Source organism: Apodemus sylvaticus, chromosome 2 (genome assembly GCF_947179515.1).
Source record: "Apodemus sylvaticus chromosome 2, mApoSyl1.1, whole genome shotgun sequence".
In the NCBI taxonomy this organism is placed as follows: domain Eukaryota; kingdom Metazoa; phylum Chordata; class Mammalia; order Rodentia; family Muridae; genus Apodemus; species Apodemus sylvaticus.
The window spans coordinates 121,350,997-121,364,771 of record NC_067473.1 but is presented as its reverse complement, the minus strand read 5'-3'; the positions used below and the strand labels follow the sequence as shown (position 1 = coordinate 121,364,771).

The 13,775-nt window shown below is 56.4% G+C and overlaps 1 protein-coding gene across 2 annotated transcripts; it reads right to left on the bottom strand.

The window, feature by feature from the left end:
* Window positions 1-1,298: 1,298 nt before the first annotated feature.
* Klf15 (KLF transcription factor 15) lies at window positions 1,299-13,064 on the bottom strand. 2 transcript variants are annotated; one of them, XM_052174309.1, is made up of 3 exons: window positions 12,898-13,064; window positions 8,144-9,247; window positions 1,299-2,393 (listed from the first exon to the last, which is right to left on the bottom strand). In XM_052174309.1, exons 2-3 carry the CDS (start codon window positions 9,220-9,222, stop codon window positions 2,225-2,227), a joined length of 1,248 nt encoding a protein of 415 aa, XP_052030269.1. In that variant the 5' UTR covers window positions 9,223-9,247; window positions 12,898-13,064; the 3' UTR covers window positions 1,299-2,224. The 2 variants fall into 2 exon arrangements, with proteins under 2 accessions (XP_052030269.1, XP_052030271.1); XM_052174311.1 differs by lacking the exon at window positions 12,898-13,064 and adding an exon at window positions 10,178-10,372.
* Between the last annotated feature and the right edge of the window lie 711 nt (window positions 13,065-13,775).

Here is a 13,775-nt window from a genome sequence, read left to right as displayed (position 1 = left end):
ACCCACCCAAAGTGGCAGCACTGAGAGGCTGCTTGAGGGAGGCTGCAGTAACCCTAAGCCCTCTCTGTCTTGCTGTGCCCTACCTCAGTCTCCCCTGCTGTGCGGGGGTGAGAATACAGGACTAGGGTGAGGATCCTGAGCCCATGCTGACTTACATCTGCACCTCTCCTCTCCCCAAGATGGCTCACAGCTGAGCTGGATGGAATAACCGAGCTTCTGGCCATGGGCTGACAAGGGGAAGAACATGTCCATCCATTCATCCTCGGCCATGGTGGACATGCTTTGTTCCTTCTTCAATGCCACCAGCATGACCATAACTTCCTCTGTCCCTGCAATGCCCCTTGTATCTGTGGCCACATTGATTGTTTAATGATGAAGAGAAATTACGCTAACACAGCTGGAAATCAGTGTCTCATTTCCCCCAGGGTCTGTTTGTCCTCAGAAGGTACACGCGGTCACAGGCAAAGGGCAGAGGTTGCAAGCTGGTCAGATGGTATGCCCATCCTCTAATCAGATGTGTGAATGAATGCTCAATGACTCAATGGCTGCCAGCTCTCACCGGACAGGACAGATTAGCAGGCCTACCCCAGACCCCCAGAATAGTGGTCTCACAGCTTCACGCCACATGGTATAGGATCTCTCTGCTGTAAAACCTACCTGCCAGTTGCTTCCAGATCTCGAGGGGCTCCTGGGAAACCCTGGCCCACACAGCAGCCAGCTATTTTAGTGGGGTCAATAGGAAAAGTCCCTTTCTAGAAGGTGCTCACCTTACACTGTGCGCAGGTGAACCTGGAAGGTCTTCCTGGGGCTGAAGTGCTGAGGAGGCTCATTCCCTACAGACTCACAGGTCCCCTCGGTATCTGCTCCCTTCACCTTAGAGCCCAGTAGAGGGCGTGTGCCTGGATGCAAACCCAGCAGCAGAACTCCATGGCAGAAACCCTAAGTATCTATCCCAGGGAATTGGGGAGGCAGAGGAAGGGACCTAAGCCCATCCCCTGCCTGGAGAAGACTCCTTAGATGGCAAAGTTACTGTGCAGGGAGGAAACCACGCAGCCACTTTCTCGGGGAAGGCCAACAGAACGTATGATGGTAGCCTCACTCAGCACACAAAAGTGCCCAGCAAGGGTCTCAAATGGCAAGATTTGCTGGCCTGAGACACTCTGCACAGGTGACATCTGAGCATGCACTGAAGAGAGCAAAGTCCATGAAGGGATCTGGAAGAAGCAGAGCCCCAGAATCACCCCCATGTCCCAGGCCAGCGGAGGAATACAGGGCCAAAGAACGGTTGAGTTCTTTTGTTCTCTTTTTATTGGCAAAGTAAATATATTTTTTTTTATGAAGGACCAAAGAAAATATACATAATTGTAACATATGTACACCAACTTTATAGAATTTTTTAAATTTCAAATTTACACAAATGTCAACGTGTTATTAAAAGATATTTTATGTAGATGCGTACCTATGTACAGTTTATTTACATACATTCATAGGATGTGAAATAGACCTGTCAAAACAAGCTAGTTCAGTTGGTACTAATTTCTAGACCTGATGAGGAATGCAAATCTAAGTCAGACTGGGAGGCGCTAGCTAGTCGCTTTGCATCCACCAGACCTGTCCCCTTCTCCTCGCACCGGAGGGAGGCTGGTGTCTGGAGGCGGGTGAGCCAGGCTGGGCAGGGATGGAGATGGCTCCATTTGTCTTGCATTTAAGCACATGCGTCACAGCCTAGAGCGAGGGTGGCCATGCTCCTGGACCCTCAAAGGTCTCTGGCATATGGCGGTCCTCACACCACAGCGAAGCCTTATGCTTTTGACCTACTTCCTTTTTCCCAGCATGGCTTCTTCTGGGAGCTACTATTTTGACACAGCCAAAATACTTCTTCCCCAGCAATAATGTTGGCTTTGGCCCAGGTAGGGAGCCCAATGGGAGGAGGGCAAGGGCCCCCCAAACACTGCTTCCAGCTGGCAGGAAGGCACAAAGGCACAAGGGCACAGGCCTGCCTGGGCCACCTGGGCCACCGGGGAACCAGCCCCCAGGGACCTTAGGGACTCTCGGTCTTCCCTGGAAAGGCAGCCATGGTGGCTCTGGGTCATACCTCCTAGGATTCAGAAGGGGTGGGGGGTGGGGGCTGGTAATATTGTCACATCCTTCTGAAAAGAGGCAATAAGTTATTGCATTTAAAAACAAAACGTGGAGCTGGGGGAGGGGAGGGCGGCCACTGCGCTCAGTTGATGGCGCGTACTGCGCGGCTGCTTCGTGGGAAGCGATGCACCTTGATGTGTTTGGAGAGGTGGTCACTCCGCGCGAATTTCTTCTCGCACACGGGACACTGGTACGGCTTCACACCCGAGTGAGATCGCCGGTGCCGTGACAACTCATCTGAGCGGGAAAACCTGTAGGACACGGTGGTCAGCCAGGCCATCGTGGGCACTGCCACAAGTGACTTCAAAGCCAGTGGAGGCAGGGGGAGGGGTAGGTCGGAGGGGGCAGGCAGCGGGAGGGCACTGTGGGCCAGGCAAAGCCAGGCTGGATTTTAAGCCTGCCTTAGATGTGCTTAGACCACATCTATAGCCATCCAAGGAGTTCTTGGCAAGCCCCAGTGTCCCTGAGACCTCCTTGAGGGCAAGAGGCCCACAGGTTTGCTCTCCTGGCCAGGGCCTACTTCCCACATATCTGGCTGTTCCATATGGAAAGAGACCTAAGGCTGTTAGCCACCTGGGACTGGCTCACTCCAGTACTAGCAACAGTAGGTCAGCAGTGTTTGGTCCACCAGTCCCACCTTCCCCTGGAAGACATATCCCTAAAAGGCCTGTGAAGACCAGCCAGAGGTGACACAGGCCCAGCAATGGAGGCAGACTCCTCAGACCACAGGTGCCTGACTTCTCTCCTTCTGTTGGCAACAGGGAAGGACCTTAGACTTGGGCCTGCCAGGCTCTGGCACCCTGCAGATCTGGACATGAGGCCTTCTGAATTGCCCCCAAAGATACCTGAATGGTATTCCTAAGTCCTTAAACGGCTTCCTGGCACATCTGTCTCTCAGTCACTGCAGACCCAGAAACAGACATCCACAGGACAGGCAGGAACCAGGGCCAGCCTTAATATGCCCAGGCTGCTTTTCAAACTTCCAGGACCTGAGAGTCCCTCCATTTGGCGTCTGTTCAGCAACAGGATCTCAGGACCTCCCTTCTCCACCACTACTCACTGGGCTCCTCTGTGCCTCACTGATTTGGACTTCACTCTGTCCATCTCCTCTATCCCCTCCTCACCAGAGTTTAGCCCAAATGTCACCTCCTCAGGAGCCTGCATCCTTGGCCCCCACAGCATCACCCACCATTTGATAATCTTTCCTTTTGCGGGTGCTAGGGATCGAAGCTCGAACGTGCTAGACCAGCGCTGCACCACCGAGCTACACCTTCAGCCCCATGGCATTTAAAACTTAGTCTCAGCATCTCGATGCTCAGCTGTCCCTAGACAGTGTCAGCTCCAGGAAGGAGGCACACTCCCAGTTCTCGGTGCTCAGAGGGGAACTTAAACAGAGGGGCCTCGGCTGGCACCTCAGGTTGAGACAGGATTGTCACACACTGTCTACTGCATACACTCCCAGGAACACCCAGGAACCCCAGGCCTGGCACCGCCCCCTTCTAGACAGGGGCCGCTTGGTGATGCAGATTAGGTGGGCAGCAGATTCGTCACACTCGGTTGTCGGGGGCTACGGCCATCTCAGCTCTGATCCTGTAGTGGGCCACACTGACCTCAGCCTGGGAAACATGAGAACAGTGGTACCAAGAGCAGGCAGGCAGGAACACCAAGGACCTCAGTCTCCCGTGCTGCTGGCTGAGCATGTAGAGGTGCCCTGCAACCCTGTCCTAGGCACCAGGGGACTTAGAATACCTGAGACTATGACAAGACCTTCTCCCCTGGCCTGGTAGTTCTGTTCCCAGGACCCTGTGCCATAGTCACACGCCTCAAGCAGGACCTGGACACACACCTATACTCAAGGAAGAACAGGCTTCACAATCCCCACTCCAATGGTTCTGAGCATCCTGGGCCTGAGTTCCTTCTCTCACTTCCTGCCCGCCTTCCAGGGAATGGGTAACAGTCCTCTTGTTATATGACACCCTAAGAGGGACAGGCAGCTCAGAGGAAACCATGCCAGAGAACAAGCTGTCCTCATTCCAGAACCCCTCTCTGCTGCCATAGTTTCTTGGTACCTGACAAGACTGTCCTTGTAACTGGCCTGAAGATGGACCCTGCCACACTGGGTCAAACCCTTTGATAACAGCCAAAGGAGAAGCCTGAGGCAACACTGGAGCAAGATAAGAGAAATCTCAGCTAGGCAGGACACAGCCTTGGGGTATGGGTAGTTTGCAAACTTGCTAAACTCCAGTTTCCCTGCCTCAAGACAGAAACGACAGACCTATCTCAGAGGACCATGGCAGTGAGGCTCCAGATGTGGCAATTTAAGAACTGTAAGCTCCCACTGAAGGCATGGGGTAGAGCACGGGGTCTGACGGATACACAGCAAAGACCTGGTGCCTGGCATCTGTGGGGCAGGCTCAGGACAACTGCTATTGGGTCTCAGAGCAAAGCAAGCACAGGGGCCACCAGTAATGCCAGCATGGGAGCTGTGATGTCAGAAATGTCAGAAAGATGTTGTCAATAGCCAAATTCCAGAAGCTGCAGGCCCGAAGGCTGTGCGTGTGGTGCACAACCGGCAGATAGTACGGGGAGCGTCTGATAACAACAAGGCCAGAGGCACATCCCTGCTTATGGGCAGCAGTAACGATAGCTAAACACACTGGCCTGAAACCAGACCACTAAGTTTGAATCCCGTGTCCTGCTCCTCCAACAGTGGCTTTGGAGTCCACCGTCTCCCTCTGGGCCTCCTGTGTCCACCATGGACATCGGCAGAACATGCCACACAGGCTGCTGACAGCTATTAATATTCACTTTAGTTATGGCCCAGCGAGATTCTTTCTGGAAGGAGCGGCTTGGCCACTCTGGAACAGGATGTTCCACTGCAGGGAACAAAGGAGGCCTATGTCTGTGAGCGAGAGAGGAAACTTCTAGGAAGGCGGCGAACAGCCACTTCCCAGATGGTCAGACCAGAGCGGGCAGGCTGGCTTTAGCTCTTCCTGCTCGCAAAATTACGACCCAACAGGGAAAGAGAGGGAATCTTGGGTGCACAAAAGCAGAAGGCAGTGAGTGGGCTTTGGACTGGGACAGGTGCCACCTCAGCTGTGGAGCAGTCTCCTGGGATGAGGAGTGGGGGCAGGGCGGGGGCTCGGGCCAGCAGCAGGGCCAGATGGGAAGCACAGAACAGGCTGGACCAGCCAGGCCCAGCTGCAGGTGGAGGAGGGGCCTCTTCTCCTCAGAGGCTCTCCCAGGGAGGTGTGCAGGACTGTGGAGTACTGAGTCTAGCACGAGGGAGGAGCAAACAGCTGTTAAACTCCTTCCTCACTCCGGCACTTCCCCCGCCCTGAGACAGGATTTCTGTAGCCCTGGCAGTCTTGGAACCCATTCTGTACCAGGCTGGCCTCAAACTCAGAGATCTTCCTGCCTCTGCCTTTGAGTGTTGGGTTTAAAGGCGTGTGCCACCCCCTACACACACACACATACACACACACACCTACACACACACACCCCAGCTACTTTTAAGCTGCATGGCAGCAGAGAATGTACTTAACTGCTGTTTCCTCCGCTGGGCCCACCTCACCATCTAATTTTATGAGTTAAGGAACTAAGGTATATCACGCTCAGAGTGTACCCTGTCCTTTCCCACAGCCAGGAGCACAGTAGAAAAAGGCACAGCCCAGGGCCTCAGGACGTGGCCCATCTGGCAAAGTGCTTGCTGTGCAAACAGGAGGAAGGACCCAGGTTTAGATCCCTGGCGCTCACACAGTAGGGTCTACCTGGATGCACGGTGCTGGCAGGACAGGGACAGGCCGAAGCTCACTGGCTGGCCAGCCCAGCCCTCCCATGTGCTCTAGGTCCCGTGAGAGACCCTATCTCAGAAAGCCAGCTGGAGGAAACTGAGGAAGGCATTGCCACAGCCTCTGGGTAGAAGACTAGCCACATGCGGGGAACTGCAAACCTTCTATGCACAACTCCTGGGCTTCTGATACCCAAAAAGACCCCAAGGATCGCACATACTCACGCGACCAGCCCTTTCTGGAGGCAGATGCTGCACAGGGACCTTGACAGGCACACCACGCCCCTAGTCCTGCTGAGCAGGCTCTGCCTAAACAGTGAATCCAATGCAAGGTTCAGGGTCAGAGCTAAGACTGGCCTTGGACCCTCGTGCTTCCCGGGGCAGCAGTGTGGTGGGCAATGGCCTGCCTCCCAGCCCTCATCCTGACCACACCTCATAGCCTGTAGCTCCTGCCTGGCCCCTGGCCCTCTGGAGACACCACTTAAATGGGCAGCGTCGGTCAGCGTGCAGGGCAAGCGAGCCTCCGAGTGAGGACTCTCTGGTAAAGGCTGTTTAGTGGATTGCCCATGAGTCCCTGTGAGTGTGAGCACCGGCCAGTGTCCCAGGAAGGACACCTTTGAGGTTCCTCTTCAGAGTTTGACTGTGGGAAAGTGGAAGTTCACTTCATAAAAGGAGGGCACAGTGACACCCCCCACACTAGCTCAGGGCTCCAGGAAACAAAAAGGGCCAGACAGGAAACCGCAATCCAGGGTGGGCTCATGACCCCTGTCCACTGCCTCCTCCAAACAGGGTCCATTGTTCTCCCCTTCCCCAGTAAACACCCCTCCCTCCAGGCCTCTCTGTCTGGTCCCCTCTTGCTCTACAACACACCCACTTACTACCTCACAGTCCTGCACTGGATCTATTCACTAAAAGACATGGCTCAGAGAGGTGGAGACAGGTCTAGGGAGCCTAGCCTTTGAAAAATTGTGAGAAGACAGTGGTGCCTCTCAGGAAGGGCCTCCACAACCCAAGACACTGCCTGGGGTCGGGGAGGGGTCCTTTTCTGACTAATTTGGAGCCAGAAGGGAAGTTCTGTCATTGTCATCTCTCATTGTTCAAGCTCTGCAGGGCAGCACCTGCCCTGGGACTAGCACCATCAACTCAGAGCCAAAGGCTGACTCATGACGCCACCTCCGTGACCTGGTGTGACCCACACCAGGTACAAGACACATATGATCACACAATACATAAGCAAGTGTGCCTATACACAGCAGGCATCTGTTCAGGTGGTCTAGCTCTCTGTCAGTCCTTAGCACACAGATGCACCACATCAGACGGACAGACAGACAGACAGACAGATGCACACCAACACTGCTGGCACATACCCTAGCTACCAAGGCCAGAGCATCCTCTACCTGGCCAAATTACTCTAACTATGCAGGCCACCAGCCTCCTGAAGAAAATAAGCAGCCTTCAGAGGCCAGGCCAGGGTGACTGTAGGGTTCCATGGCCTCTGGTCCCACGTCTGGCCATCTGAGGCCCCTTGCCCTGAACAGCTGGGCACCCTGTTGTCTGGAACATAAGTCTGGGGTATTCTGCCACCTTTGTCCCCATATCACAGCCATCTGTCCTTCCTTCTGGTTGTTCTCTGTGGCTTCCCAAACACAGCTCCAGGTCCCCAAAGCTTAGCCCACACTTGTGAGCAGTTTTCATCCCCAGGCTGGAGGGAAGTGCCATTTTGTAGTTCGAGTCTTGGGGCTCACAGTTCACTCAGAGTGCTGCGGCCTGGGCGGTTGTTAGCCAATCAGAGTTTCTATGTTCCTGATCAAAAATGTCATAGGTATGATGGTGGTACTTACCTGGAGGTGCTGTAAGGCCTGCATGGGCCTCTGGCTTGTGCCCATGTGCCACCAAACGCATCTGCTCCTTAGCTGAGTTTCCTTCTCCTTCAGCCCAGCCCCTCCTCTTCCTTCCATCCCAGCCTGAGACACCCCACATAGCCCAAGCCTGAGCAAGCCTTACCTGGCCTTTAAAGAGACCAGAGACCAGGTGGCTTCCAGCTTTAGTCTCCAAGTGGGACAACTGTGCCATCTCTGATCCTGCCCCCTGCCCATCTCCCGCTCCTTTCCTAATCCACCTCATCTAATGGACAAAGGGGGCCTTGTCACACACTCAGGTGAGCAGAGATGTGCCTACTTGCTTGCGCACAGCCTGTCCAAAAATACTGACCTCCAGCCGCAGCCCGGCCAGGTGCAGGCGAAGGGCTTCTCGCCTGTGTGCCGGCGCAGGTGGGCCTTGAGGTGGCTGCTCTTCGTGTACATCTTGCTGCAGCCTGGGAAAGTGCATTTGTGCATTTTGAGAAGTTCTGCTGCTGGGTTCTTGGGGAACTTCTGGCCCACAAGGAGGCCAGCTGGGCCGGGCCCTAGGGATCCTGAGCCAATCGGTTTGGCAGCAATGGGCACAGGCGCAATTCGCACAAACTTTGAGGGCAGGTTCAAGTTGGAGGATGGTACCACTTGAGGCAGGAGCGCAAAGGTCTGCCCCTGGATGTTGACCAGAAGCTGGGCGACCTTGACGCTCTCTGGGGCCTGCCCCGGGGAGGCTGGCCCTGCACCTGCCTCCTGCTTCACAGCAACAGGCTGGATCTGCAGTAGCACCGGCAAGGGGCCATCCTGTGCTGGCCCCTCACCTGCACCTTGGGCACCACCCCCACTGGCACCACCTGGTGGTGGGGTACAGCGCTCTCTCCCAGCAGACTCTGGATGAAGGTGGCTCCGGTGTGACCCAGCTGAGAGCTGGCTACAGGTCTCCAGGTCCCTGCTGCCATCCTCTGGGGCCTCCTTGACCTCAGCCTCCATGTTCTCTTCCAGGAATTCTTCAATCTCCTCCAGGGTAGGCTGGAAGGGCCTGGAGACATCATCGGGGTCCCCTGACAGAAATTCAGGGAAGCAGAAATGTTCCTCCTTCACAGGCACAGAGGTTCTCCTCCATGATCCCCAGGTCACAGGGCCACTGCTATCTCCAACGCCTCCATTGCCACCACCACTGCCCAGTGTGGCCCGGGACAGGAGGAAATCCAATATGCTGCCCTGGGCTTCAGGACCTGGACCTGCACTGTAGCAGGAACAGAAGGCTTGCGAGTCAGGGCTGGCACAAGAGCAGGGGCTGGAGACATCGCTGTCATCCTCAGAGATGGGCGAGGGCAACATGTGGTATGGCTGCCGGCCGGCCAGCCGATCCCCCAGGTAACCCACTGGGCATTTCGGTGACGAGAAGGTCTCGTCCACTGGAAGCATGTGGTCCACCATGCTGGCCTGGCCGAGCCTGTGGTGACTGCAGAGGGAACAAGGGAGGCCAGGTTAGGACTGCATGCTTACCAGGGCCTTGCAACCCCCACCCTCGAATGCCTGCCCAAGGCCTCCTGTGGCCAAATGTCCAGATCCTGCTTCCATCCCAAGGGAGAATGGGGCCGGCGAGCATGTTTTCAAACGTTGCATCACCCTATTTGCAAAAGAGCCCTCCCTCTCCAGGCCCGTTGCACAACCCAGGGCACTTCTGGTTTCAAACATTTTCCAGAATGATCCTAGAAAAGAATAAGACAAGGAATGCTCTTGTCTGTGAACAGCTGAGGCTGCGGGGAGAGGGGGGCCAGAGAGCGGAGGCCCTGAAAGTCGCCAGACCCTGGACTCTGTTCCCTACCTTGAGTCAGAGAGGGGGGTGAGAAAGAAAAAAGCCATTTGCATTCTGAGCCCCGTGCTGTTGGGGCTTCTGTAGGGTTTCCAGATTGAGCAAATAAAAACACAGGCTGCTTGTTAGATGTTCACTTCATATGTTCCAAAGGGAACCTCTGTGAACTGGTGTCCCCAGAACTGGATGGGGCACACATCTGTCCGGGCTGCCCGTGCTCCAACCTGGTAGCTATACTTTGGAAAAAGATTAAAGACCATTAAGCGCCTGCCTGCCTACATGGTGTTTCTCCACAGTCCAGTCCTCAGACCTTTCTCAAGAGTCACCGTTCTCCATGACTGGGAGAGGCAGCGCTTTCTTGAGCGCAACACCCCTTCCATGGTCCCAACCTTCCTGCCATAAGGTCCAGCCCCCGGCTCGGAGTCCACAGAAGGTCTGAGAGCCCAGGCCTGGGGAACTTCCTTGAACCCCACAGCCTTTGGGAAGGATGGGGGATGACATTTGCCCTCGGCCAATGTGTGAGAGCAGAGCCTTCTGTTCTGCCCCCAGCCCAGCTCTCCTGTCTGGGACACTCACCGACTTGGGAAGGCTCCGCAGATGCCTGTGTCCCTTCCTGGTAGCACACTGTCCTGGACCCCCAACACTCAGCGCCACACCAGGTATCCAAGAGGGGCTCAGAGAGTGGGGACAGGAAGGAGAAGGGAAAGTCGCGTCCTCTGACGCCAAAGGCCATCCTAGGTCTGGTGTCCGAGAAGAGTCAACAGCCTCTGGCTGGACCTTTGTCCCGCCCAGTGACCATGGCTGCCAGCGTGATTATCAGGCGGACAGGGAGGATGCTCAGGCAGCATCCCGTCCACCTGACGTCAGGTCCACTCCACAACCTGGCACCTGGTACTGCCCAGCAGCGGAGAGGCCAGTCATCCCGCTACCCCTTGCCTCAGATTCCACAACTGTTTTATGACTCAGTGCTCCCCAAGTTTCTCTCTAGCTATAGAGAATGGAGGCCTGATCTGAGCCCAGAGGTGATCTTGCCAAGCGGCAATCTGAGTTTAAATACTCAGCTAAGGACTTAAAACTGGGAATGCGCTTTAAAATACACACTCTTTGCCAAAGCAGGGCCTGGGAAGGAATAAAGCACCAGACAGCATGAAGGGCAGAGCAGTGGGGCAATGCCCACCCACACCATTCTCCCAGCCCCATCTCACCCACCCTACAGCTACCAGCTGTGCGACCTCAGGCAAGCCGCACAACTTCTCTGAGCACACATCTGGGTGCTGCTGGTGTGACCCGGCTCCTAGGGTATACGCACACTCAAGGAGCTCACGTATACTGAGCACTTACTAGGGTCTGAACGGTCATGCAAATGCAGGGCACATGGTGTCCCAAGACCCAGAACAGGACAGCCTAAGATCTTCTGAAATGAGATGTGACCGGAGCTGGACACACTGTAACACGGAGCGAGCAATCATCTTTCAAAGCGGATCGTGGTATTGGGGTTTCATTTTTAAAGGGACAGAAACCGAGGTCTGATATGAAAGTGAACAGCCATGTTGGGTGGGCATCGTGGCTCATGCCTATAATCTTGGCACTCAGGAGGCTGAGGCCAGAGAATCATAACATCAAAGGCACCCACATGAGATCCCACTGAAACATGGAAGGAGGAGAGGGAGAACAGGTACGAACAGCAGACAAAACAGGAAGGAACCCCTCCCCACAAAACGTTTCAGACTCCTCCAGGGTTCAGAGTACTAGGGCCCTCCTCACCCCCAAACTGCCCCTCCAACTGCTCCAGGCCTGGCTCACCCGCACTAATGAGCCTGAGCTTTGGTTCCAATGTCTCCCTCTGTGGAAGTCCTGCCTCTCTTTGCATTCCAGATGGGAGCTCATTATTTAAATCTCAATTCAGAAGTCACTCCCACTTTGGACAAACTAGCCAGGATTATAATCTTCACAGCCAGGTATCATTGTGAAAACTGTCTTGTGCGCTTTGCTGCCTCATCAGAACAGAAGCAGACCTAACTGTTCACTACAGTCACCAGAGTCAAAGACAGACCTAGCCTTTGCTGATTCCAGAATCCAGGAGTAAATGCAGGAGTCGCGGCCCTAACCAGTTAACAGATCTTAAAACAGTGCTGAGCAACCCTGGGGACACTGAAGTACTGAAGGCCCAAGGGATCCGGGACTTCCTGGACCCAGGGCTGGAAAGCGTGAGTGCCAGCGCTCAAGCCGGTCCCTGAAAAACAGCAGCACGTGGCGCAGCCAGAGGCGCAGGCTGCGTGCAGGGGGAGGGGGCACCCTGTTCTGGGCACCGTCCCCGGCAGGCCGCTGGACTCCGCCCCCTCTCTTAGCCGGCCAGGCCTGCTGTTTATCCTCCCGGGGACACAGCGGCTGTAGGAACAACATGTAATTGATAACAAGCCGAGAGCCGGCCAAGGGCTAGCCATTGGGTCAGCGTGCAAATCACGGGGGTGGCGAATGGGGGGCCGGTCTTCAAAATAAGAGTCTCCTCCCTGAGGAGTCCGAAGGCCCCAAAGTTACTGCTATTCTGGCACCTGTAGGGCGGCGGGGGCTCCCCACGGTCGGGGGGGGGGGAATATCGGAAGGACTCAGTCAAACATTGGGGATTTCACCTTCCCATACCGTGAGAGCAAATCGCTCCGGTGCCCTCCAGGCTAGAATGTTTCCGAGAGGGGTGACCTGCCCCCCTGCGGCTGCTACCCTCAGCCGTCCCTCCCGTAATGTTTGGTCAAAGGGGCCCGAGGACTCTGCGTGGGGAAATGGAACATAAGCGCACGCTGCGGGTACGCGCAAATGGGTGTGAGTTTGTGTCGTGTGACTGCGTGTGCTGGGCGCAGTGCAGCCGTGCGGGTGTCCGCCAGGTGCCCGCGCGTGGGTGCCCACCCGTGGGTATGAAGTACGTGGGAAAGAGGTGGCTCGTACTCCGGCGCACAGCTTCGGAGAGTATCTTACCCTCCGCCCAGTGACCCCCTTCGCGTCCCCTCTTAGGCCACCGCTGCAGTGACCGACAGTAACCTCTCCGCCCCTTGGTCGCCAGGCCCCGCCATATGGGAGCGCAGGTCCAGGAGTGCCACGGACGCGCGTGGGCTCCGCAGGCGGGAGCTGCGCACACCGGATTTGCCCTTTGCAGGCCCAGCGCGCTCACGGGGGTCCCCGCATTTCCGGGATCCTCGCATTCCCCGGGCCCCCGCGCGTGGTTCGGACAGCGCGCGCCAGGGGACGGCCCGTGATCCCCAGGGGAGGACCCACGCGGCCGCGGTCCATCACGCGTCTCCCACCTGGACTCGGCGTCGCCTGGCGCGGCCTCGCGCGTGCGGCCCGGTTCCGTATGCGGCCGCGCTTCCAGCGCTCCTGGCCGCAGCCCGCACTCCCTGCGGCCGAGCTGGGCGCTCGCCGCTCGCCGCTCTCCCCGCTCTCAGGCCGCTCACGTGACGCCGCGGGCGCCGCGAAGGCTCGCAGGAGGCTCGGCCTCGGGCGCGCGCCCCATTGGCTAGCGCCGCGCGTCACGCGCCCGCCCCGCCTCGGCCGCACCCTCCCGCGGCCCACGCGCTCTCCGGCCTCTCCGTGGACTTACACTGGGTCCTCAGGTGCGCACGTGAGACGGGATCCCGAACCCACCCACCGAAAGCCTGCAGAGTCCCGAAGAGCAGACCACGTGGGACCTCGGGAGTGAAATCGTCTCCGCAGCCCCCTCCGCATTCCAACAAGGCCCGATCTAGTAGGGACCATGTCTAAAGGGACCAATTGTAAAAATACATCTGGTCTTTCCTCCAGCGGTCATGGTTACTCACAGGAATGAGCGTTCACTACGTGCTACCCTCGACCTCTGCGATTGACTGCGGAGGTTTGCTGACCACTACCTTAAGCCAGTGACACTGCAGGGATCTCTCCAAAGACTTCAGGGTGCACCTCATCTGCAGAGGGAGTTCCAGATTGCAATCCCAAGCTATCATTTTGCACCGGTTTAGTGAGGAAAGTGAAGCCAGAGAAAACACGTGAGCGGGGAGTGCTGGGTACCCTGCTCTGCACTTTAGCCCACACTGCCTGGCTTCCCAGCTAGTACTGGGGAAAAAAAAAAAAACCTCAGAGAGAGCATGGGCCTTCCTAGCCACGCTGATAGAGGGCCAGGCACAGCCAAGTCTGTCTGTCTTTCCCC

What these genes read in the sequence shown, in the direction of transcription:
- Klf15 (XM_052174309.1), bottom strand. Translation starts at nt 9,222, where the DNA reads ATGGTGGACCACATGCTTCCAGTGGACGAGACCTTCTCGTCACCGAAA. An exon ending in TGGCCGGGCTGCGGCTGGAG is followed by an intron (nt 2,394 to 8,143) that starts GTCAGTATTTTT and finishes CGTGTCCTACAG; the next exon opens with GTTTTCCCGCTCAGATGAGT.